Source organism: Babylonia areolata, chromosome 21 (genome assembly GCF_041734735.1).
Source record: "Babylonia areolata isolate BAREFJ2019XMU chromosome 21, ASM4173473v1, whole genome shotgun sequence".
Classification (NCBI taxonomy): Eukaryota; Metazoa; Mollusca; class Gastropoda; order Neogastropoda; family Buccinidae; genus Babylonia; species Babylonia areolata.
In genome coordinates this window covers 38,852,807-38,877,272 of record NC_134896.1, presented here as the reverse complement: position 1 = coordinate 38,877,272, position 24,466 = coordinate 38,852,807, and the positions used below count along the sequence as shown (strand labels likewise).

The window sequence follows — 24,466 nt, the reverse complement described above, 5'->3', positions numbered from 1 at the left end:
GATGCTTTTGAGGTGCACAAAACTGCAGCCTCTCACAGGCGTCTGAGGCGCAGGCTGAAGGAACATCTGCGAATGACAGGTGACACAGAATGCACAGCACAAGCCAAGCACTTATCAGTTTTTCAAAATTATTTTCTGCGCCCCCCAAACCCTCCCCCAACCTCCCTCTTAAAACATGACTGAACATGATTTTTCAAAACAACTACGCGATAACAAATCCTTCCATTGCACCACTGAGTATCATGTCGGAAGATTTTTCTTCTCTGGTTAAAGCCCAACTCACTACATATGTACAAGACTGCATCATCAAAAATATCTTTTTTATAAAGTGAACATACAATGTTGAACACCTGCACACTGGAGTACACTACCATCCTTCAATATTGGCACATAAAAAGGTCTGAACACTTGCATGTTTGAGTGAACTCCTACCAATCAATATATGCATACTCACAAAATGTTCAAAATGAAAATGTGACACTTACTCTTCTCACAGTCAAACCTTCCTCAATTTTTTGTTCTTCGTCGTTTTGATTGGTTACTGTACTTATCTTCATTACTAATATACAACTCTGCAGTATGTTTCAGTTTTGAATATCCAAACACAAAATACCTCATTTCTGGAAAAAAAACAAAAACACAAAACTGCACTGGCTACCATTCAATACAGTATAGTACATCAGTACAATATATATATATATGATAGTCAGTCGTGTCCGACTTTGACCATCAGGACAGCAGAGGAGGCAACTGCTGTTCTGACTATTTGGGCTAGAATTTGATTATAGTGGAAAGTGTCTTGTCCAAGTTACATCCCCACTCTCTTGGCCAAGAGGGTTTTAGGACAGTCGGCGCTGGGATGGTTCCCAAAGGCCAACTAGCCCACAAGGCTGCAGCACTGAGAGCTAGTACTATACAGCACAATGGTAGCTGTTCTTTGTCAGATTAATCCATGTCATTAAACTGGTGCTACCTGCCAAAGATAAAATCATTCCATTCGGAATAATTCCAGCATCAACAGAGGCCAGTACTATCCTTTTCAAATGTTAAAGTGGAACAGTTTCCAGCTTTATTAATACAAAAAATACCCACATAAAAAGATTCTATGTTAGCCAATAACTAAGTAAAAGAAAAAAAGAAAAAAAAACTCAAATAAGTGCCTGGTAGATGCACAGTTTGATAATAAAAAACTTCATCCACTAAATTTTAATTACCAAGGAACCCCGACATACTTCCGGCAATACACACACACACACACACACACACACACACCTGTGATGTCATACTTTAGTCCGTTCAAACCCAATACTGTCCTGGTCTAGACTTCCTGTATGCATGCACACATGAACATGTGCTATGCACACGCACACACACACAGACACATGAGTCATCAGCACAAGAGATTGTCAAATAGCTTTTAAATATTAACAAAGACAAAAAACCATGGACGACTTCATATATTCCGGACACTTTGCAAACTCATTTGCATAGATACCCAGAAAAAGTGAACATCAAAAGGTGGAAAAATACCCTGACAAACCACACATCATTATTATCATTGATTATGTAGCTCCTGCCTTCAGAGGCCAAACTCTGAACGCTTTACAAGCACACAGTCATTCGCACAACAGCCTGCCTACCTGGGCAGAGCCAATTGACTGCTGCATTTTGGCGCTCATCATTCATTTCCTGTGTTATTCAGTCAGGCTTCAATTGTGCCCACACGTCCAATACATTGTGCTCCGTAAAATAAGTCCCCCAGGAATAAAAAAAAAAACCAACTGATTTTATACTGGACTGCACAATATTGCAAGACTGGTGACACAAGGAGAAAATCCAGTCTGTGCTTAACATGTCTCTGTACAGCTTAGGGGGGGGTGGGAGGGTGCGGGGGGGCACGGGGGGGAGGGGGGGGGGGGGGGGGGGAGAGGGGGAGGGGTTCAAAGTTTCCGTCATGGAACTTAAGTCAGGCATGGAATCATACCCAATGACTGTGGAGAAGGAAGTTAGGAGGGGTGGGTGATACAAAGCAGGTGAACGGAATGTATCTTCAATGATGCACTTATTTACAATGCATCCAATATCTACCACGCCCATACCCTTTCCACACTTTTCACTTTTTAAACCACCATGTACCATTGAGCAAACCACCAACAGCACTGCTGTCTGAAACATCAGATTATCATCTTTCTCATTTTGTGCACTTTTTTCTCTTTTTTTTTGGCCTACAGCAATACTAAGTAAAAACAAAAGAGAAAAAAGAAACAAAATACCAATAGACAAATGAAAGAAAAAGAGATGGGGGTAGTGACTCACCAGAAAAAAAACAACACAAAAACAAACAAAAGCAAAGGAGAAAATGTACCAGAGCCAAAAGATGCCAAACAGACTGTGTCAACAATGCAGGGGATTTTTTGTTGTTGTTGTTGTTTGCTCTGGGATTCAAAATAAACTATTAGGTACAAAGAAAAAAAAACAACTTTTTTTGCAGCTATACAAAGGTGAAGGGAAAGTATATGTGTGTGTGCATGCGTATGTGTGTGTGTGTGTGGGTGGATGGGGGGGCGGTTTGTGGGTGTGCATGTAAGTGTCTGTGTGCATCCAAGTGTCTGTGTGCGTGCCCGTGCATACAAGTGTGCAGGCATAAGTGCGCGTGTGTAGCTGTATTCTTTCAGTAAATGGACAGCTATTGTTCATTTTTCTTTGACTGGTTTTTTTTAACGGTGTGCATGATCATTATCATGCTTGTGTTTGTTACGAGCCTGTGAGTGCACCAGCGAATATCCATGTGGATTAATAAATAAAGCGGTTTTGATTGGTTTGATTTGATTGAATGAGGAAGGTGAGCGGCGTGGACGTGGAGCAAAGCACACGTCAGGAGGAGGCTCCGTCCTGCTCGCTCTGGTCCGTGACCAGGTACTCCCGGTTCTCGTAGGTCCAGAAGTCGTTCAGGTCAATCAGAATGCACACCACAGTGTCCCCCTTGCCACTGCAACACGCCATCACCACCACTCATCAAGCTATGCGTGACAAACCACAAACCGCCATTCCTTCCCAGGCTTTATATTTCAGCATATAAAACAAACAAAAAAAGGTTTCTTACTTGTTTTCCAACAGACACCCCACCCCCTAAATAAAAACCAAAAAAAACATCCACACCCAAACATACCTATCTCCTTCATGAAAAAATTAGATTTTTTACAGAACATACGCTTCATTCTTTTCAATTATCAACAGAAAATGTGACCAAACATGACTGATTATCAGATGTTACTGTAGGGAAATATGACACAAGATATGATGTGTAGAGGTTTCAGGCAATGCCAAATGAACACCAAGGTACTGTGCTATGACAACCAGCAATATACCTATCGACAGAAGGTACAGACAGTGTTGCAAAGCAAGCTGCTCTGTGATGGAATCTCTCACCAGTACACACTAACACCAACATCCGACAACATGCACTAGACTCCAACAGCAGCTTCAGTTTCTCGAAGAGGCGTCACTGTGTTCAGACAAATCCATATAAACTACACCACATTTGCTTGGCAGATACCTGACCACCAGCACAATCCAAAGCACTCAGGCCTTGACAGTATGAACATTTGTGTACCTGTCAGAGTGGATTTCCTTCTGCAGAATTTGCCAGAGGACAACACTTGCCTTGTCATGGGTTCTTTTCCAGTGAAACCAAGTGTGTGCTGAACATGGGACCTCAATTCATAGCCTCATCCGAATGACTGCATGCTCACTGATTTTCCAGTCAAACTTGGGAGAAAGGGAGAGACTGGTATTCAAACCCTGACCTCACAGACACTCTACTGGCAGATATGCGCCTCAACCATTCATCCATCTTCCTTCGACATGACGGATGTGAGAGGACCATCTTACCACTTGATCAGATCCTGCAGGGTCAGCTTGAGAGGGTCAGCTGGCTTGACCATGTCAAAGATTTCGTCCTTCACGTCCTCAATGGGGATGGGGTCCTGGCCATGAAGCTTCATCTGTCCCTGTATCGCCTGCACACACAGCAGCCACACTGTCACTGACCACACTACCAACAACAGTCCAGCCACAATGTCACTGACCACAGCCACCAACAACAGTCCAGCCACACTGTCACTGACCACAGCCACCAACAACAGTCCAGCCACACTGTCACTGACCACAGCCACCAGCAACAGTCCAGCCACACTGTCACTGACCACAGCCACCAACACCAGTCCAGCCACACTGTCACTGACCACAGCCACCAACAACAGTCCAGCCACACTGTCACTGACCACAGCCACCAACAACAGTCCAGCCACACTGTCACTGACCACAGCCACCAGCAACAGTCCAGCCACACTGACCACAGCCACCAGCAACAGTCCAGCCACACGGTCACTGACCACAGCCACCAGCAACAGTCCAGCCACACTGTCACTGACCACAGCCACCAACAACAGTCCAGCCACACGGTCACTGACCACAGCCACCAACAACAGTCCAGCCACACTGTCACTGACCACAGCCACCAACAACAGTCCAGCCACACGGTCACTGACCACAGCCACCAACAACAGTCCAGCCACACTGTCACTGACCACAGCCACCAACAGCAGTTCAGCCACACACACTGTCAATGACCACAGCCACCAGTAACAGTCCAGCCACACTGTCACTGACCACAGCCACCAACACCAGTCCAGCCACACTGTCACTGACCACAGCCACCAACAACAGTCCAGCCACACTGTCAATGACCACAGCCACCAGCAACAGTCCAGCCACACTGTCACTGACCACAGCCACCAACAACAGTGCAGCCACACTGTCACACTGACCACAGCCACCAACAACAGTCCAGCCACACTGTCACTGACCACAGCCACCAGCAACAGTCCAGCCACACTGTCACTGACCACAGCCACCAACAACAGTCCAGCCACACTGTCACTGACCACAGCCACCAACAACAGTCCAGAGTCCAGAAATTTTCATTCCAAAAATTCCCAATGGGGGCACATGGGGAAAAAAAAAAGAAGCAAACAATACATGAGGACAATGCATGTGGCAATGTTACACAGTACATGACAGACTTGTAATCACGTGAATGAAATCAGTGATCCTGTAGTCTAAGGCTACAGGTATTACTGAACTGATTTTCATCCTAATATGTTAACTGTTGCTATAATTAAGTATAATTAAGTATCAACAAGATGGTTTTTTTAGTAATCAACATTTTTTTTCTTTTACATGTAGACAAATATGCAACAACAAAAACAACCACAATTTCACACCATATACCATTGTAATAAACTAAAGACATTAATAATAATAAGTAAAATGGGATAAAGTAGGTATGGCATAAGTCAATGGATGAGTTTTGTTAGAGTCAGCAACGACAGTTTACCCCTGAATCAATCACATCAATCATCAGATAATGATATTTATCAAAAAAACAAAAACAAAACACACACACACACACAAAAAACATTATCACATCAAAGATCCCATGGGAAGAAGTGGTTATAAAGAGGACATTTGACAATAATACAAGTATTAACTACTGGGGAAAAGAAAACATTGGCTTATAAAAGTTCCACTGCACATCCAATCTGGATACTTCATTTTTCACATACGCATTATGCCGTTCAATTTTATACCTTGCATAAAGCTGTTTTAGAAAGGCATGCAGACCTGGTGTGCATTTTTCAATTTTGCATTTGTAGACATATAGTTCTGGCAAACATTATAATGAAATCAAATATATTATCTGTTTTTAAATGCTGTGCAACGCCGAACAGTACTGAACTGCAACAGATCTTAATGTTATGGGCATTTATCAACAAGATGCTGATTGCAAAGTTCTAATCTTCCCCTTTTCTTCACACGCTTACACACACGCGCGTGCAAACACCCACCAACAAGCACACACGCATCGCAAACATGCACACACACACATACACACACACTACATGTCCAATATCACAAAAGTGAAAAGATGCTGAACTGAAGAAAACACACACACTCATACAGACGCTGGCACAGCCTTGTGCGCAGTCAGGGTTTCCTTACCCTGAAGAAATAGTTGAGAGCATAGACATTGAGGTATCCCCTGTGCTGAACGTCCAAGATACGGAACAAGTAACGCAGGGCCTGGGGTTCTTTCCGGTTTTCCATCGCCAGCACGAAGTCCAGGTAGGTTTTGTAGTCCTAAACATAATCATAAAAAAAAAAACTTAATGGAAAAAAAAAAAAATTGCACCTTGGCACAAGGCATTTCACGAGGTAAATTATAAATTACATTTTTTTTTAAAAATGTAAAATATGGTAATGAACTGTAGCATTTTATAAACATAAGACCACACACTGCCTGACAAATCCTGTCTGACAGAAATGAAACCGCGCCAAACATACACAGCATCTCAACAACATGTTGGTGAAAGTAATCAATATTCTGTTATCTTTCTCTCTCTCTTTTTCACACACACACACACACATATATATATATATATAGTGGAGTGATGGCCTAGAGGTAACGCGTCCGCCTAGGAAGCGAGAGAATCTGAGTGCGCTGGTTCGAATCACGGCTCGGCCGCCGATATTTTCTCCCCCTCCACTAGACCTTGAGTGGTGGTCTGGACGCTAGTCATTCGGATGAGACGATAAACCGAGGCCCCGTGTGCAGCATGCACTTAGCGCACGTAAAAGAACCCACGGCAACAAAAGGGTTGTTCCTGGCAAAATTCTGTAGACTGAAAAATCCACTTCGATAGGAAAAACAAATAAAATATGCACGCAGGAAAAAATACAAAAAAATGGGTGGCGCTGTAGTGTAGCGACGCGCTCTCCCTGGGGAGAGCAGCCCGAATTTCACACAGAGAAATCTGTTGTGATAAAAAGAAATACAAATACAAATACAAAATACAAATATATATATATACACACACACATACCTGCCAGCTCCAAACTAAACTTGAGAGAAGCATTTTCATTACCTGAGAACAGCAAAATTGCTGCTCCAAAATAATCAAGATTTAAGAACACATTGTTATGACTGGCAATCAAAACATAGTGGGGAAAAGTAAGAACTAAATCGATGCATAGATGCAAATGACCGTTAGGCCAAGTGGGAGTGGAAAGGGGGGGTGGGGGGAGGGATTGCTTATAAATTTCTATTTTTGCAAGAAAATCATGAGTACAGTACAGTACACCAGTCAACCCAAGTTATATGTAAAACTTTGTGTCACATACAAGTTTTTGACAAATCATAAGTAAATCAAACTGTGTGCAAGACTGTCAAACGTCTCCACCAAATGCGGCCGACATCAACCAGCAGGGAAGTGACAGGCCTTGTGGTAACTCATCTGCCTCGGAAGCGAGAGAATCTGGATCAAATCCCACAGTCGTTAGTATTTACTCCTCCTCCACTAGGCCTTGACCGGTGACAAACTCATCCACAGATCTATGTCTGGAGAATAACTGCTTAACTACGTGCTGAAAGTGTCTCACCATCTCTCCTTCGTATGTCAAACACTCTTGAAAGACTCGGTCCAGGAAGACGTCAGTGAGGGTCCCAGTGCCATACCTGCACACAGCCAACAGTACAGTTGTACATTCACACAGTCTACCTTTCTTACAGGTGCTAATAGTTAACTGACACTTACACACAGTACCCCCACCTGTCCTGTCCAAACCCACACACACCTGTCTAAACCCACTCAGAGCACCCTACCTATCTGCCCACAGACGACACCCACCTGTCTAAACCAACTGATCACTATCTAAACCCATCCAGAGCACACCTGTTTACACCCAACCAGAGCACCACACCTGTCTAAATGCCCACACAAGACCCCCACCTGTCCAAACCCACCCTCAGCACCCCCTACCTGTCAAAACACACCCAGAGCACCCCCATCTGTCTGTGTATACCCACCAAGAGCACCTCACTTATCTGTGTGCCTACATAAGACATGCCTACATGTCCAAAACCACACACACCTGTGGAAAGGAACCCACAGCACCCCCACCTGTCCACACACACACACACACAGCATCCCTACCTGTCCACACACACACACAGAGCATCCCTACCTGTCCACACACACACACAGAGCATCCCTACCTGTCCACACACACACACAGAGCATCCCTACCTGTCCACACACCCACACACACACAGCATCTTACCTGTCCACACACACACACACAGCATCCCTACCTGTCCACACACACACACACACAGCATCCCTACCTGTCCACACACACACACACAGCATCCCTGTCTACACCCTACACCTGCCCAACTCCCCCCTCGTCCACCCCGCCCCCCCTTAAACCCTCCCCAACCCAACACACACACACACACACACTGCCATCCCCCTACCTGGCCAGCTCCTGTTTGCTCAGCATGCCGTTCCGGTCCTTGTCCAGGTTGAGGTACTGGCCGTACACACGCAGGGCGGAGGGCGCCGAGAACCAGTTGGACTCCTGCAGCTCCTTGGACAGCTCCTCGTCTCGCAGCTTCACACCCACACAATAGTGAACAACAACCTTCAGACTTTAATCGTATCAATTACTTCTTCTTCTTCTTCTTCGTTCGTGGGCATGCAACTCCCACGTTCACTCGTATGTACACGAGTGGGCTTTTACATGTATGACCGTTTTTACCTCGCCATGTAGGCAGCCATACTCCGTTTTCGGGGGTGTGCATGCTGGGTATGTTCTTGTTTCCTTATCCCACCGAACGCTGACATGGATTACAGGATCTTAACGTGCGTATTTGATCTTCTGCTTGCATATACACACGAAGGGGGTTCAGGCACTAGCAGGTCTGCACATATGTTGACCTGGGAGATCGTAAAAATCTCCACCCTTCACCCACCAGGCGCTGTCACCGTGATTCGAACCCGAGACCCTCAGACTGACAGTCCAATGCTTTAACCACTCGGCTATTGCGCCCGTCATCATATCAATTCAATTCAGTTCACTTCAAAATACTTTTGAATCGTCTGCTTCAACCAAAACAGAAAATTCTCTTTCGGCTCACTTGAAATGCCTGTCAGCGAATATCAAAGAGAAAAACAATTAACTGACACACCCTTCACTGGAAAGGACAGCTTGAGTAACTGGCACAGGACCAGGATAGTTGGAAAGGACAGCTTGAGTAACTGGTACAGGACCAGGATAGCTGGAAAGGACAGCTTGAGTCACTGGCACAGGACCAGGATAGCTGGAAAGGACAGCTTGAGTAACTGGCACAGGACCAGGATAGCTGGAAAGGACAGCTTGAGTAACTGGCACAGGACCAGGATAGCTGGAAAGGACAGCTTGAGTCACTGGCACAGGACCCTTGAGAAAACTGAGTACAGCTGGTGGGTTTAAAACGATCAAACATATCCTCAAAGAACAAGGTCAGGAACGTTTCCTTCTCACCTCACCTCTGTCTGTTAACCTGCCTGGGACATTGGCTGCCAACAAGCACTCCCCCCTGCTATCCTGGTCCTGCGCCAGTCACTCAAGCTGTCCTTTCCAGCTATCCTGGTCCTGTGCCAGTCACTCAAGCTGTCCTTTCCAGCTATCCTGGTCCTGTGCCAGTCACTCAAGCTGCCCTTTCCAGCTATCCTGGTCCTGCGCCAGTCACTCAAGCTGTCCTTTCCAGCTATCCCGGTCGTGTGCCAGTTACTCAAACTGTCCTTTCCACCTATCCTGGTCCTGTGCCAGTTACTCAAGCTGTTCTTTCCAGCTATCCCGGTCGTGTACCAGTTACTCTAGCTGTCCTTTCCAGCTATCCCGGTCCAGTGCCAGTCACTCAAGCTGTCCTTTCCAGCTATCCCGGTCCAGTGCCAGTCACTCAAGCTGTCCTTTCCAGCTATCCTGGTCCTGCGCCAGTTACTCAAGCTGTCCTTTCCAGCTATCCTGGTCCTGCGCCAGTTACTCAAGCTGTCCTTTCCAGCTATCCTGGTCCTGTGCCAGTCACTCAAGCTGTCCTTTCTAGCTATCCTGGTCCTGCGCCAGTCACTCAAGCTGTCCTTTCCAGCTATCCCGGTCCTGCGCCAGTTACTCAAGCTGTCCTTTCCAGCTATCCCGGTCCAGTGCCAGTCACTCAAGCTGTCCTTTCCAGCTATCCCGGTCCAGTGCCAGTCACTCAAGCTGTCCTTTCCAGCTATCCTGGTCCTGCGCCAGTCACTCAAGCTGTCCTCAGCTATCTCGGTCCAGTGCCAGTCACTCAAGCTGTCCTTTCCAGCTATCCCGGTCCAGTGCCAGTCACTCAAGCTGTCCTTTCCAGCTATCCTGGTCCTGTGCCAGTCACTCAAGCTGTCCTTTCCAGCTATCCCGGTCCCGTGTCAGTCACTCAAGCTGTTCTTTCCAGCTATCCCGGTCGTGTACCAGTTACTCAAGCTGTCCTTTCCAGCTATCCCGGTCCTGTGCCAGTCACTCAAGCTGTCCTTTCCAGCTATCCCGGTCCTGTGCCAGTCACTCAAGCTGTCCTTTCCAGCTATCCTGGTCATGTGCCAGTCACTCAAGCTGTCCTTTCTAGCTATCCTGGTCCTGTGCCAGTCACTCAAGCTGTCCTTTCCAGCTATCCTGGTCCTGTGCCAGTCACTCAAGCTGCCCCCAGGTGGGGCCTGGCCTGGGGTATTTGCATCTCTCCACCCCCACCCCCCCAAACCCCCCCCACCTCCCCATTCTTGTGTACAATGCTATCACACCGAGTTACTGTCTGAATAGAACACTAACTGCTTTAAATTCTCTGAAGTTTTGAAAAAGGAAACACGCTCCCCCCAAAAAAGCGAACAAAAAAACACACCCTGACAATTACACCGAACAATACATGCACACATAAACCTGTTGTCTTGCCACATACCTTCACCTGTCTATTAACCAAACACAGCTTTACTATCCTACCATCACCTGCCATATAACTAAACACACCTGTACTATTCTACAATCACCTGCCTTTTGATCAAACACACCTTTACTGTCCAACTATCACCTGCCTTTTAACCAAACATGCCTTTATCATCCTTTGTTCACCTGTTTTCATGTGTGTACACATGAAGAGCAAACACGAACATCAAGTGTCAGGTGAGTTATGGAAACAATATACCCAGCATGCATACCCCTGAAAACTGAATATAGCTGCCTAAATGGCAGGGTAAAAACGATCACACTCAAAAAAAGCCGACTCACAGATACAAAGTGAATGAAGGAGTTGCATCCTACAGATGGGGGGGTAAGGGAGGGGGGAAACAACAACAAAAACACACATTCACACATACTACAGCTCACAACACCACAGTGCACAGTCACTCTGTGTAGGCTATATGGGGCACACAGACTGCAGACCCCAGAATGCTGCACTACACTGCACTGTGTGCAAGCTGTAAGGAACACAGACTTCAGTGTTGCACTACACTGCACTGTGTGCAAGCTGTAAGGAACACAGACTTCAGTGTTGCACTACGCTGCACTGTGTGCAAGCTGTAAGGAACACAGACTTCAGTGTGTTGCACTACACTGCACTGTGTGCAAGCTGTAAGGAACACAGACTTCAGACCCAAGTGTGCTGCACTACACTGCACTGTGTGCAAGCTGTAAGGAACACAGACTTCAGTGCTGCACTACACTGCACTGTGTGCAAGCTGTAAGGAACATAGACTTCAGTGTTGCACTACACTGCACTGTGTGCAAGCTGTAAGGAACACAGACTTCAGTGTTGCACTACGCTGCACTGTGTGCAAGCTGTAAGGAACACAGACTTCAGACCCAAGTGTTGCACTACACTGCACTGTGTGCAAGCTGTAAGGAACACAGACTTCAGACCCAAGTGTGTTGCACTACACTGCACTGTGTGCAAGCTGTAAGGAACACAGACTTCAGTGTTGCACTACACTGCACTGTGTGCAAGCTGTAAGGAACACAGACTTCAGTGTTGCACTACGCTGCACTGTGTGCAAGCTGTAAGGAACACAGACTTCAGACCCAAGTGTGTTGCACTACACTGCACTGTGTGCAAGCTGTAAGGAACACAGACTTCAGTGTGTTGCACTACACTGCACTGTGTGCAAGCTGTAAGGAACACAGACTTCAGTGTGCTGCACTACACTGCACTGTGTGCAAGCTGTAAGGAACACAGACTTCAGACCCAAGTGTGCTGCACTACACTGCACTGTGTGCAAGCTGTAAGGAACACAGACTTCAGACTCCAGTGTGTTGCACTACACTGCACTGTGTGCAAGCTGTAAGGAACACAGACTTCAGACCCAAGTGTGTTGCACTACGCTGCACTGTGTGCAAGCTGTAAGGAACACAGACTTCAGACCCAAGTGTGTTGCACTACACTGCACTGTGTGCAAGCTGTAAGGAACACAGACTTCAGACCCAAGTGTGTTGCACTACACTGCACTGTGTGCAAGCTGTAAAGAACACAGACTTCAGACCCAAGTGTGCTGCACTACACAGCACTGTGTGCAATCTGTTAGGAACACAGACTTCAGACCCAGGTGTGTTGCACTACACTGCACTGTGTGCAAGCTGTAAGGAACACAGACTTCAGACCCAAGTGTTCTGCACTACACTGCACTGTATGCAAGCTGTAAGGAACACAGACTTCAGACTCCAGTGTGTTGCACTACACTGCACTGTGTGCAAGCTGTAAGGAACACAGACTTCAGACTCCAGTGTGTTGCCCTACACTGCACTATGTGCAAGCTGTAAGGAACACAGACTTCAGACCCAAGTGTGTTGCACTACGCTGCACTGTGTGCAAGCTGTAAGGAACACAGACTTCAGACTCCAGTGTGTTGCACTACACTGCACTGTGTGCAAGCTGTAAGGAACACAGACTTCAGACCCAAGTGTGTTGCACTACACTGCACTGTGTGCAAGCTGTAAGGAACACAGACTTCAGACCCAAGTGTACTGCAGTGACTGCATGCTGTGCAGGATGCATTGTAATTTGTATTGTTTCGTATTGCATTGTACTGTATTACTCTTCTGTCGCAACATATTTCTCTGTGTGAAATCTGGGCTGCTCTCCTCAGGGAGAGCGCGCCACTTCAGTGCACTGAAATTCTGGCTGTGCGTGTATTTGTTTTCCTAACAAAGTGGATTTTTCTACAGAATTTTTTTTTTTTTTTGGTCAGGTACAACTCTTTTGCTGCCGTGGGTTTTTTTAAGTGTGCTAAATTCAAGCTACAATCAGGACCTCAGTTTATCATCTCATCCAAATGACTAGCACCCAGACCACAGCTGAAGGTCCAATTCTGGCAAGTGTGGGATTCGATCCCGTGCACTCCGCCTCTTCCGCTTCCTCGGCGGACGACGTATCACCAGGCCACCACCACTCCACTGTGCAGGGTGAATGGAGCACGCAGACTCCAGACCCCAGTACGCTGCAGTGACTGCAGGGGGACCCACCTCCAGCAGGTCGTCCAGGAAGCTGCAGGCCAGGATGTCCAGGATCTTGATGCGCCCCGTGCGCAGGGGGTCCAGGAAGAAGAAGAACTTGCGCACAGCCGTGCAAACGTAGAAGGAGTAGAAGGTGTTCTCCAGGCCGACCAGCTGGGGCAGGGTGGGGATCAGCTCCAGGATGTAGTTCTCCAGGTCCTGCAACACCCGCAACGTAATCGCACACCTCAAGACATGAACGCAGTGAGGGGAAGTGAATATATACAGTCTTTCTCTTTGATGGGTGTGGTGGCCGAATGGTTTAGAACAACTGATTCTCACTCGAGTTCCTCTTTATGTTTGATCCCAAGTTTTGGCTCACTTCGTGGGTTAAGTAAGGGTGGAGATTTTTTCCGATCTTCCAGGTCAACATAATTATGCGCAGGCCTGCTAGTCCCTGAACCCCCTTATGCGTTTGTTTATACAAAAACAGAAGATCAAATATGCATTTTAAAGATCCTGTAATCCATGTCATTAGTATTTGGCTGGATGAAGCAAAAGAATCAGTCCCCTGTTCAACACCATGCACAAGATTCCCCCTCATAACGGAAACAAAGGACACAGCTCGTTTTGTAAGGCTCTGTAAGATTCCCCCTCATAACGGAAACAAAGGACACAACTCATTTCGCAAGGCTCTGGAAGATTCCCCCTTATAACGGAAACAAAGGACACAACTCATTTTGCAAGGCTCTGTAAGATTCCCCCTCATAACGGAAACAAAGGACACAACTCATTTTGCAAGGCTCTGTAAGATTCCCCCTTACAATGGAAACAAAGGACACGGCTCATTTCACAATGCTAAGATTCCCCCTCATAACGGAAACAAAGAACACATCTCATTTCTCTAGGCTCTGGAAGATTCCCCCTCATAACGGAAACAAAGAACACATCTCATTTCGCTAGGCTCTGTAAGATTCCCCCTCATAACGGAAACAAAGGCCACAGCTAATTTCGCAAGGCTCTGTAAGATTCCCCCTCATAACGGAAACAAAGGACACAGCTCATTTCGCAAGGTCCTGTAAGATTCCCCCTCATAACGGAAACAAAGAACACACCCCATTTTGCAAGGCTCTGGAAGATTCCCCCTCATAACGGAAACAAAGAACACATCTCATTTCGCTAGGCTCTGTAAGATTCCCCCTTATAATGGAAACAAAGGACACAGCTCATTTCTCTAGGCTCTGGAAGATTCCCCCTTATAACGGAAACAAAGGACACACCTCATTTTACAAGGCTCTGTAAGATTCCCCATCATAACGGAAACAAAGGACACAGCTCATTTCACAAGGCTCTGTAAAATTCCCCCTCATAACGGAAACAAAGGACGCAGCTCATTTCGCAAGGCTCTGTAAAATTCCCCCTCATAACGGAAACAAAGGACACGGCTCATTTTGCAAGGCTCTCTCCTGCTGTAAGATTCCCCATCATAACGGAAACAAAGGACACATCTCATTTCACAAGGCTCTGTAAGATTCCCCCTCATAACGGAAACAAAGGACGCAGCTCATTTCGCAAGGCTCTCTCCTGTCGCAGCCTGACTCACCGATTCCTTCAGGAAGCCCTGGCCAGCCACATCGTACAGGGACAGTCCAATCCGGGTCTGGTGCAGCCACACCTTGCGCATCACATAGTTGAAGAACTGCATGATGGCCACACGCCCAAACGGGTCATTCTGCACCAGCTTGCTGAACACTGTCGCCTGGAAGAAGGGCCTGACGACAGAAAAGAAACATACACATAAATATGTCATTTACTGTCATAATTAAGCTATAAGTTTTCAACCGTGAATACAGGCAAAAGGTATATTCAAAACTGTACACTTGAACTGCAATGGTATAACAGTATGTCAAGCAAAACACAAACTTATGGATGGGACCTTTAATTTCAGTTCAGTTACTAAGAGTTTTACGTGTGCATATGCATACACATAAATGCACACGCACACACACACACACACACTCACACACACATACCACACAAAACACACATTAAGCACATACAAAGAACCTACAACAAGAAACCCTGATGAAATTTTGAGAGGTAAAAAATAAAGTGAAAGTAAAACAAAAACACTTGCTGACAGGAAAAGAAAAGGTCATGCTATTCTGTGCCCACAGGCTCTCCCTGAGTGAAACAGATCAAATTTCACACAGAGAAACCTGGTGTGATGAAGAAATAATGCAAAAACAAGACAATGCAATGCAATACAGTACTGCAAACAGGGACAGGTCTTTTCACAGAAAGTGGGGGAACACCCCAGACATGCTGTCTGTCCAAAAGGCAACCACTCTTCACTGGCTCCACAGGAATGATATTCAGCATCAACATATACCGCATTTAAAATGAGAATCACTTGTAGTAATTCATGTGCTTTTGTAAGAACTAGACTACACAAACCTGTTTTTACCTACTTGACTTTCAAATACTGACCCTTTTTCATTACATTTACATTTGTAAACTTATTGTTTAAAAATCGACAAATGTTTGTAACTGTTCAGTGTTTAGTTAAGAGCCGAGCTGGTTGCTTTCTTAGATTTCCTTTCTGGTGCTGTCTTAGGCAATTTCTTCTATTTTATTCAAAGCACTATTTTTTTGAAGAAAGCACACACACACACACACACATACTGATAAACAACAATAATAATGGACATTTATAAAGCGCGTTTCTCCAGAAATACTGCTCAAAGCTCTTTACATTTGATTTCGTTCCCCACTACCCCATCAATACTCCACCCCCACCCGCACACACACGGAAGCATGTGCCAGAAAACACTCATGCAACTGAACATTGGAAACCACCTACCCACCCATGACGCCCTCCAGAAATCACATCCCTGCAACACGCACTCAGGCATGCACACAGGCACGCACACACACACACACACTAACGCACGGACACTCGCCAGCACTCCGCCACACACACACGGCACACAGCCACCCCACAACAAAAACATGCACCCAAAACCAGATCACACCAAGACAAAATATAAAATAAAATAAATAAATTTAGAAAAAAGACAAACAAAAACACATACACACACACACACTCTTCCCTCAACTCTGTGAAGAGTCACTTGGGGTGCCACACAGAACTGTTTATCAGATTCCTCCAGGTCTGTTGGCTGTATGTCAAAGCCTGGGTTTCTGCAATTTTTTTCTTCCCCATGATGCAGCGTGTCTTGGGCAAGTCAAATCTGGCAGAGCCCATCCCTCTCCAGGTAAGATTTTCTTGTTGGGTTTACTGCCCAGGTTGCACTGGGTTACATGGTTACCAGGAGCAGAGGATAACCTCTGACCTCACACACGTGCACACACACACAAACACACATAAACACACACACACAACATGCATTATTTATACAGAAACTTCACAGTCCTCTTCTAATTCTAAACGGAATGTGTTGAGTTGAGAACACGTCCAGCATCAGTACGATAATAATATCTTTTGAAAGTAAAAGTGATTTTAACATCTTGCTTTCAAACATCTCAAAGTGCTTACAACAACAAGTCAGTAAGATATAAACCACAAAAGAACACGCACACAAACACACACATATCGAAGAAATACATGTTGATCCACAGAGTACAGAACAAGGAACAGAACGCAGTCCATGTGGATGCGTGAATACATGGATGCATGAATGCCGAGAAAAGTGTGGATGTCTGGAGAGTTAGAGTGTGTGAGTGAGGAAATGAATAAGAGAGTGGGGGTGAAAAGAACAGAACAGAGCAGAACCGAACAGTATCAAACATGCCTCTGATTATTACAAAGTGTACAGGGGTGACAATGAATATTGGGGGAGGTAGTATGTAGAAGGTACAAACTAAAATTGGAAATCATATATATATATATATATATATATATATATATATATATATATAAAACACAAATACAGTATGATTTTAGACACATAAGCATAATTATACATTTATGTATATAAGTGCTTGTTCATTCACTCACACACATGCACAGACACACGCACACACACACACACACACACACACATGCACACACACACACACACACACACGCACGTACACACACACACATACACACACACAGAAAACTCACGTGTACTTTTCCCCTGCCTCCTCGGCAACCAGCAGGAAGTCCTTGTAGCTGATCATCTGTTCGTCCCCGTGCAGTGGTGGGGTGTGGTGCTTGTCCAGCAAGAACCACAGATTCTGCCATGTTCCAACACCTTTAGGTTATCACACTTGATTTTCCTTCAGTCTCAGCTTCACATGGCAAAAGGAGACATGATGGCACATGGAACCATCAACTACCACACACACACATCTGTGTGCCCTTGACAGACCACACACCCATATCACACAAACACATTGGATCATGAAGATGAACCTATCACAGAATAACTAATTCCACAAATTTACCCAAAACTTGAAAAAGCAGAAAGATACAGAAAAAGAAGGCAGGAGTATGGCTTATCATGCGTTTCAAAAAGTTCAGTTTTAGCATTTTGGTTCTGAACAGTAATGCCCTTTGTGATAAAAATAAATATGAAAGTTCTGCAAAATAAGATTTAATGTGACAGAAATAACAGTCCTGCTCTGAGTGCTGCCCTGCTTCTGGCACTCCTCTGGCGCCATGACCAGGATCAAAGTAAACAACTGTGGTTCAGGTGCATGCCCTCGATGAAGATGAGCTGGTATCAAAATGAATCATTTTGACTCAAGTACACATGTAGTGCTCAACCCTCTGTGGTGCCTGGCACCCAGTCAGTTCACCGGCAGTCACATGGAGAAAGGACTACTCAGACTGCTGATCATGGCCACGCCCTCTTGTGACATGCAGCAGAGAACAGCGACCACTGAGTGAGGTTCACACAGTCAACAATGAAGAAAACCACGTACAAGTGATGTTTGCTCATGTTAAACATGCTTTGAACACAGCTTGTTGGTTCTGGATCCACAGCAAGATGTTTTATCGCTTATCTGATCCAGTCCAGGAGGCCTGCTGGCAACTGCATGGCTGACAAACTAGACACAGTGCAAGTTCTTATCATGAACAGAAGTCCTAAATTTGATTCAAACTCTATAGTAAAAGTATCTGAAACTTGCAGTTATCCATACAGATAATAAAAATGCATCATTTACCTGTAATTCATCATTGTCAAGAAGTTCACGGCTTCGTCTCTGAAGAAACACAGCCCTGCACAAACAGAGTTAACAAAAAATAATATGTTTACCTACACAACACACTTATCAAAAGAAACAATGAACAATGGTTTTCAAATGAAATATCCTGCGCCTCAAATGTTCCTTTCTACTGGTTTTAGTTATCACCATCATCAGACTTTACAGATGAACTGAATAAGTTGGACCTTTTTCATCACCAAAAGTGAACATTATTTTTGAATACAAAGACTTCACATCACATCAGGAAGATCATACAACTTGGAGAACAAAACTGGGACTTTGTTGAAGATTATTCAATCTGATAGATACAGTAAAGAAACCAAATAAAGTATACCTGGACTCTTCCCTCAACTTCAGAAGCAAAGGATCGTTCTCTGTTGGCAGCTGAAAAACAAATGTCCATTTTATCAAAATTATCTACTCATAATCATATATATATATATATATATGGAAGTCAACAGTGTTTGTAAATGGATCAAAATCCATCATAAACTTCAGACATATAATCACATTAAATGCCAGCCTCATGTGATCATGACAGCTATAATAAAATCACTTGTAAAGAAACTCACACACTATATTTTTTTTTTTTAATACAAAAACAGATGTTAATATAAAAATAATCATATAAAGATCTGTACACAGCAGACACAAGAACACACTGAGGGTCACACTGACACACTCATATGACACATAATGCAAGAATGAGCATGTTTACACACATCATCATGCATGATACAGTACAGTTAAGTTACTGTTACTATTCCAGCTTCTCAGAGTCTTGGTGTGTTGTCCCTTGATCCAAACACAACCATCACCATACTGTATAGCCTTGTGCTACACTTGCCTCTGATGATGCAAACATGGTCACAACATCTGTTAACACTCCCTTGAAATGAATCTGGTGCCACTGTAATTTGTGACCTGAGCTTACAACACGCATGGGATTAGGGGGTAGCTGAAACCTGGTTCATTTGATAAGGATCAAAATAAAAAGTATAATGATAATCATAATAATAATAATACATTAACAGATACTTCTAAAGAAAACTGCTTAAGGGCTTTACAAAACACATATCAATGTTACAAATACACTCAAAAATGTACCTAGCAAATTATACACACATGTAAGGACAATATATTAATATAGCATATATTCATAAACATACATTCAAACAAAAATATCTTCTTCTACGTTCGTGGGCTGCAACTCCCACGTTCACTCGTATGCACACGAGTGGGCTTTTACGTGTATGACCGTTTTTACCCCGCCATGTAAGCAGCCATACTCCGTTTTCGGGGATGTGAATGCTGGGTATGTTCTTGTTTCCATAACCCACCGAACGCTGACATGGATTACAGGATCTTCAACGTGCGTATTTGATCTCCTGCTTGCATATACACACGAAGGGGGTTCAGGCACTAGCAGGTCTGCACATATGTTGACCTGGGAGATCGGAAAAATCTCCACCCTTCACCCACCAGGCACCGTCACCGTGATTCGAACCTGGGACCCTCAGATTGACAGTCCAACGCTTTAACCACTCAGCTATTGCACCCGTCAAACAAAAAATATCAAAATATACATGTTATCATGAAGAAGGGGCATGAAGACAGAAGAGCTACAGAATCCTGAAATTACTGTCATAGATACTGATACCTTTTTGAAGAGAGTGGGAATGTACAAGCGGTTGTTTGTCACCCCTTTCCACTGTGTGTAGAGCTGGCTAAACTCCTCTGTCTCCTCTTCCCCCGGATCCTCCTCACAGCTTCCATTCTGCTTGGCCTCTGTCAATCACAATCACGTTTCATCATTGTCAAAATGAAGGAGAAAAAAAAAAAGGCAAACAAGCCTATGTTTTCTTTATGATCATATCATGTCAAAGCTATAGCGTATCAACTATTATGACTACCATTTGCTGAATCAATGGCAAAACAAACCAAAACAACAAAAAAAAGAAAAGGAAAAAAAAAGGACAATCATGAACAGTGTGATGTGCAATGATGTCCTGGGAAGTTCCTGTGTGTCCAAGAGAGGGATAGTTTGGTAGTTTTCTCCCTTTCTTACAGTATGACTGATGTCTCTCATTTGACCTTTTACTTACTACCAAATTTCATTATATGTAAACAAAGAACACCCTGCCACTCTCTGAATCACCCAGCCTGCAACCTGAAAAATCTAACGCCAGCTTCCTCACAGAATCAATGTTCTTTCCAGCTTCTGACTTCAGTTCAGGCCTTTCGGTTTTCTCATGGGAATGTCCCTGCCTGCAGAAAATGACCAGTGATACACAAAACCTGACTGCACCTGAACCATGGAAGAGAGGACCATGACAAAAGGTCACATGAAAAACAGTTTTAAAATGCTACAAGACAAAGCATGATTTAGCAGTTATGACCATGTTTCGATCTGAGAGTACCTCTTTGGTTATTGACTGTTTCAGTTGGGGTTTTTTTTTTCAATAATTAGTTATGTTTTAATCAGCATGTGTGTGTGTGTGTGTGTGTGTGTGTGTGTGTGTGTGTGTGTGTGTCTGTGTGAAGTGTTACAAAAATGTATCATATATATTTTGATTGTTGAGTGTAATATGATAAATTTTATATCTATAAGCATAAATGCACAATTACATACATGTGCATTCCTCTTTCTTGGAACAGAGACAGAGAAATTCAAATGGACTCTCAAACTATTCTCAGTCAAAATTTCTGTGGCCTAACCTGAAGCAGTAGGCAAATTAATGTTAGAGTCTTCCCTGACAGTGCTGCAGTTGATTGTACCTGGAGTCATGTATACTTCACACATATTAAATAATGACACATCAGCCACTTCATTTAGCCATGCATAATTATACAGTCCAGTAGCTACACACTGCTCATCTATCTAACACAACTCACTGGGTGCCAACCGCCGATAATCATTACCCATGGACAGGTAATGTGAGAACGTGGTGTTTGGCATCGCCATTCTGAAGGTAATCACAAACCTAAATTATGTAAAGTTCTCTTAAAGTGGGTATTTTGGATGTCATGGATGCCATGAACAGTGCCTTGGCAAAAACCTTTGTGTTGAATGTATTAAAAAAAAAAAAAAAAGAAGAATTTTTTGTAGTCTGGAAGTAAAACAAGTGGAGCTAATACTATCACTCCGCAAAAGACAGAACTGTGTGTGTGTGTGCACGCATGCAAGCGTGTGTGTGTATGAATGTATGTATGTGTGTGCGTGTGTGTGTGTGTGTGTGTGTGTGCGCGTGCACGCGTGCGTTTGTGCATGTGTGTGTGTGCACGCAGTTTGTGTGTGTGTGTGTGTGTGTGTGTGTGTGTGCATGTGTTCTGTATGGGTGCCAGATCACATTAATCACATTAGTCACTTTTCACATACATGTATACATGTCCTGCTCTCAAAAAAAGAAAAAAAGAACAGAAAAAGATGGGTCAGTCATAACCTCCTAGTCCTACATACCCTTGCAGTTCTACACACACACACACACACACACCAGAGAATGTGTGTATTGTATACATGTGTGTGTGTGTGTGTGTGTGTGTGTGTGTGTGTGTGTGTGTGTGTGTGTGTGTGTGTGTGTGTGTGTGTGTGTGTGTGATGGTCATCCTGGCATAATTCTGATGTCGGTGGTCATGGAGCAGTCGGGTGTCCAGTCATGGCCCTCGTGATTTTGCTTCACAAAGGCCGGTCCGGTCAGGTGTTTCCCAAATTCCGATATGAAGGCATCCGGAGACACGATCTATTCTGCCTCTGATGACATTTTGGATAAATTGCTGTATGCCCTGAATATCAGCAAATCTATTGAATGCATGTAATTTTAAACCCTTCCAGGTCTGAAACTGAATTAGTACTTCAGTCACTTCTGGGGCTGTTAAACTTAAGTGTCAGTGTCTGAGTTGAGTTTCAGTTTCAGTTGCTCAAGGAGGCGTCACTGCGTTCGGACAAACCATATACGCTACACCACATCTGCCAAGCAGATGCCTGACCAGCAGCGTAACCCAACGCGCTTAGTCAGGCCTTGAGAAAAAAAACAAAAAACAAACAAAAAAACAACAACAACAGGGGAATAAATAATAGATAAGCTTACATAAATAAATAAATAAATAAATAATAATTATAATATAAAAAAGGTAGTAGTAATAATAATAGTAATACTAATAAAATGATTTTAAAAAATAAATAAATAAATAAATAAATAAAATAATTTAAAAAAATAAAAAAATAAAAAATAAAAAATAAAATAAATAAATAAATAAATAAATAAATAAATAAGACAACAATGGTGATAAATAAGCGAATAAATGTAAAACGTCTGAGTTGAACGATCCTGCATTAAGTAGTCTGTAAAGATGGCCACTCCGTTACAGTTTTACTGGCGAATAAAAATAATAAACCAAGAGATATTAGTTTACCGATCCTGTCCAGAAATTGTGTTTGAATGATCCAGCACCCGACCTCTACATTCTCACTCATGAAGTAGTCGACAATGAGCGATTCGTCTGTAACAAGAGTTTAGCAAGTCAACAAATCGGCGCACAACTCATGTCAAGTCGTCCATTCATACCACTTACTTTCTTTTCGGCCGATATATTTGCGCAGTGTGCTCTTCCATCCGGGATTCTGCATTCTGTCTTCCACAAGCTAGTTTTCCACCCACCCTAACAAAAGTAAACGAACAAGAACCTTCCTTTCAAGTTCGGCTCCAAAGTTTCAGTTTGCATGCCATGTTTTCACTTTAAGATTTTGAGTGTTTTCATTGGTGGATTTCAGTCAATGGAGTCCTTCTTCCTAATGGGGGACAACTTGAGTTGAACTCTGACCCTGGCAATCACTTGACGGGTCGGTGCGCGCACATGACTTTTTTTTTTTCTTTTTTTCTTTTTAAATTCAGTTCAGTTCACATGTAAAACGTGTCAGGTAATGCACGTGACTCTTCTTGTGATGCCACATTGGTCGGAGGCAACTGGGGAAAAAAAAGAAGAACAGAAAAAGAAAAAAAATTGATAGGCTAGATTAGTTGTCAGAAGAATTCTTGCGAAATCGAGACTAAATTTGGCAAGACCAACCTGCGAGGAATAAAAAGTGTGTGTGTGTTTGTGTGTGTGTGTGTGTGTGTGTGAACTCGTTTATTATCACCAAATAGAAACTCACGTGGTGCTGTTGCTCATCAGTGCTCAGAATTCAAACGTTAATAAATTATTTTGCATGTGAAAATGAACTTGTACCATTGGTGCATTATGACATAGGACTTCAGAAGGCAGATAACATATTACACGTTCATAGACATTTACTCTCTATGCTTTGCTAGATGATTCATATAAATAGCAAACAAGTGTTAAGTGTAAGGAAGGGTAAAGGTGGGAAACATATGCTATTTTAACAAGCCATCAGTTGTAGCCATTCACATTCTGAAGTGATAGTGTCTATCTCATAGGCTTCCGTTGCTCAGTGTTGACCATGGATATACAAAATCATGTCTGCCCTACTGGTACGGTGCTGCATGTGGCTGAACAGGTTGATGCTGGAGTGACAGCCTCTGTCCATGGCCTCACGAGGGCTACCCTCTGTCACACAACTCACACTGCTAGATCGAATTTGAGCTGTTTAAACTGCAGCTTTCTTTTCAGCGGGTCAGCTTTTCTGCTGCAGCATAAATCAGTCTTCTTCTTATTTCAGTTACTTGGTCAGTGTATATTCAACTGGAGTGTGTGTGTGTGTGTGTGTGTGTGTGATCCAATGTATATCTACATCATGATTATATAATCGCGAATTGTGCTTTGGTAATGTTGACTATCAGTCCATACATCTTGTATGCACAATATACAATCATTGCGCAGTGTCATCATTGGAGGTGCTGACTTA

The 24,466-nt window shown here is 43.9% G+C and overlaps 1 protein-coding gene across 1 annotated transcript; it reads right to left on the bottom strand.

The window, feature by feature from the left end:
- Positions 1–1,947: 1,947 nt before the first annotated feature.
- On the bottom strand, positions 1,948–23,372 carry LOC143296206 (serine/threonine-protein phosphatase 2A regulatory subunit B'' subunit gamma-like). Its single transcript, XM_076608025.1, has 12 exons — positions 23,176–23,372; positions 20,264–20,391; positions 18,938–18,987; positions 18,562–18,616; positions 17,516–17,628; positions 14,987–15,155; positions 13,414–13,602; positions 8,378–8,514; positions 7,501–7,576; positions 6,064–6,201; positions 3,892–4,019; positions 1,948–2,989 (listed from the first exon to the last, which is right to left on the bottom strand). The coding sequence occupies exons 1-12, from the start codon at positions 23,228–23,230 to the stop codon at positions 2,875–2,877; spliced, it is 1,353 nt and encodes a 450-aa protein (XP_076464140.1). The 5' UTR covers positions 23,231–23,372; the 3' UTR covers positions 1,948–2,874.
- Positions 23,373–24,466: the final 1,094 nt, after the last annotated feature.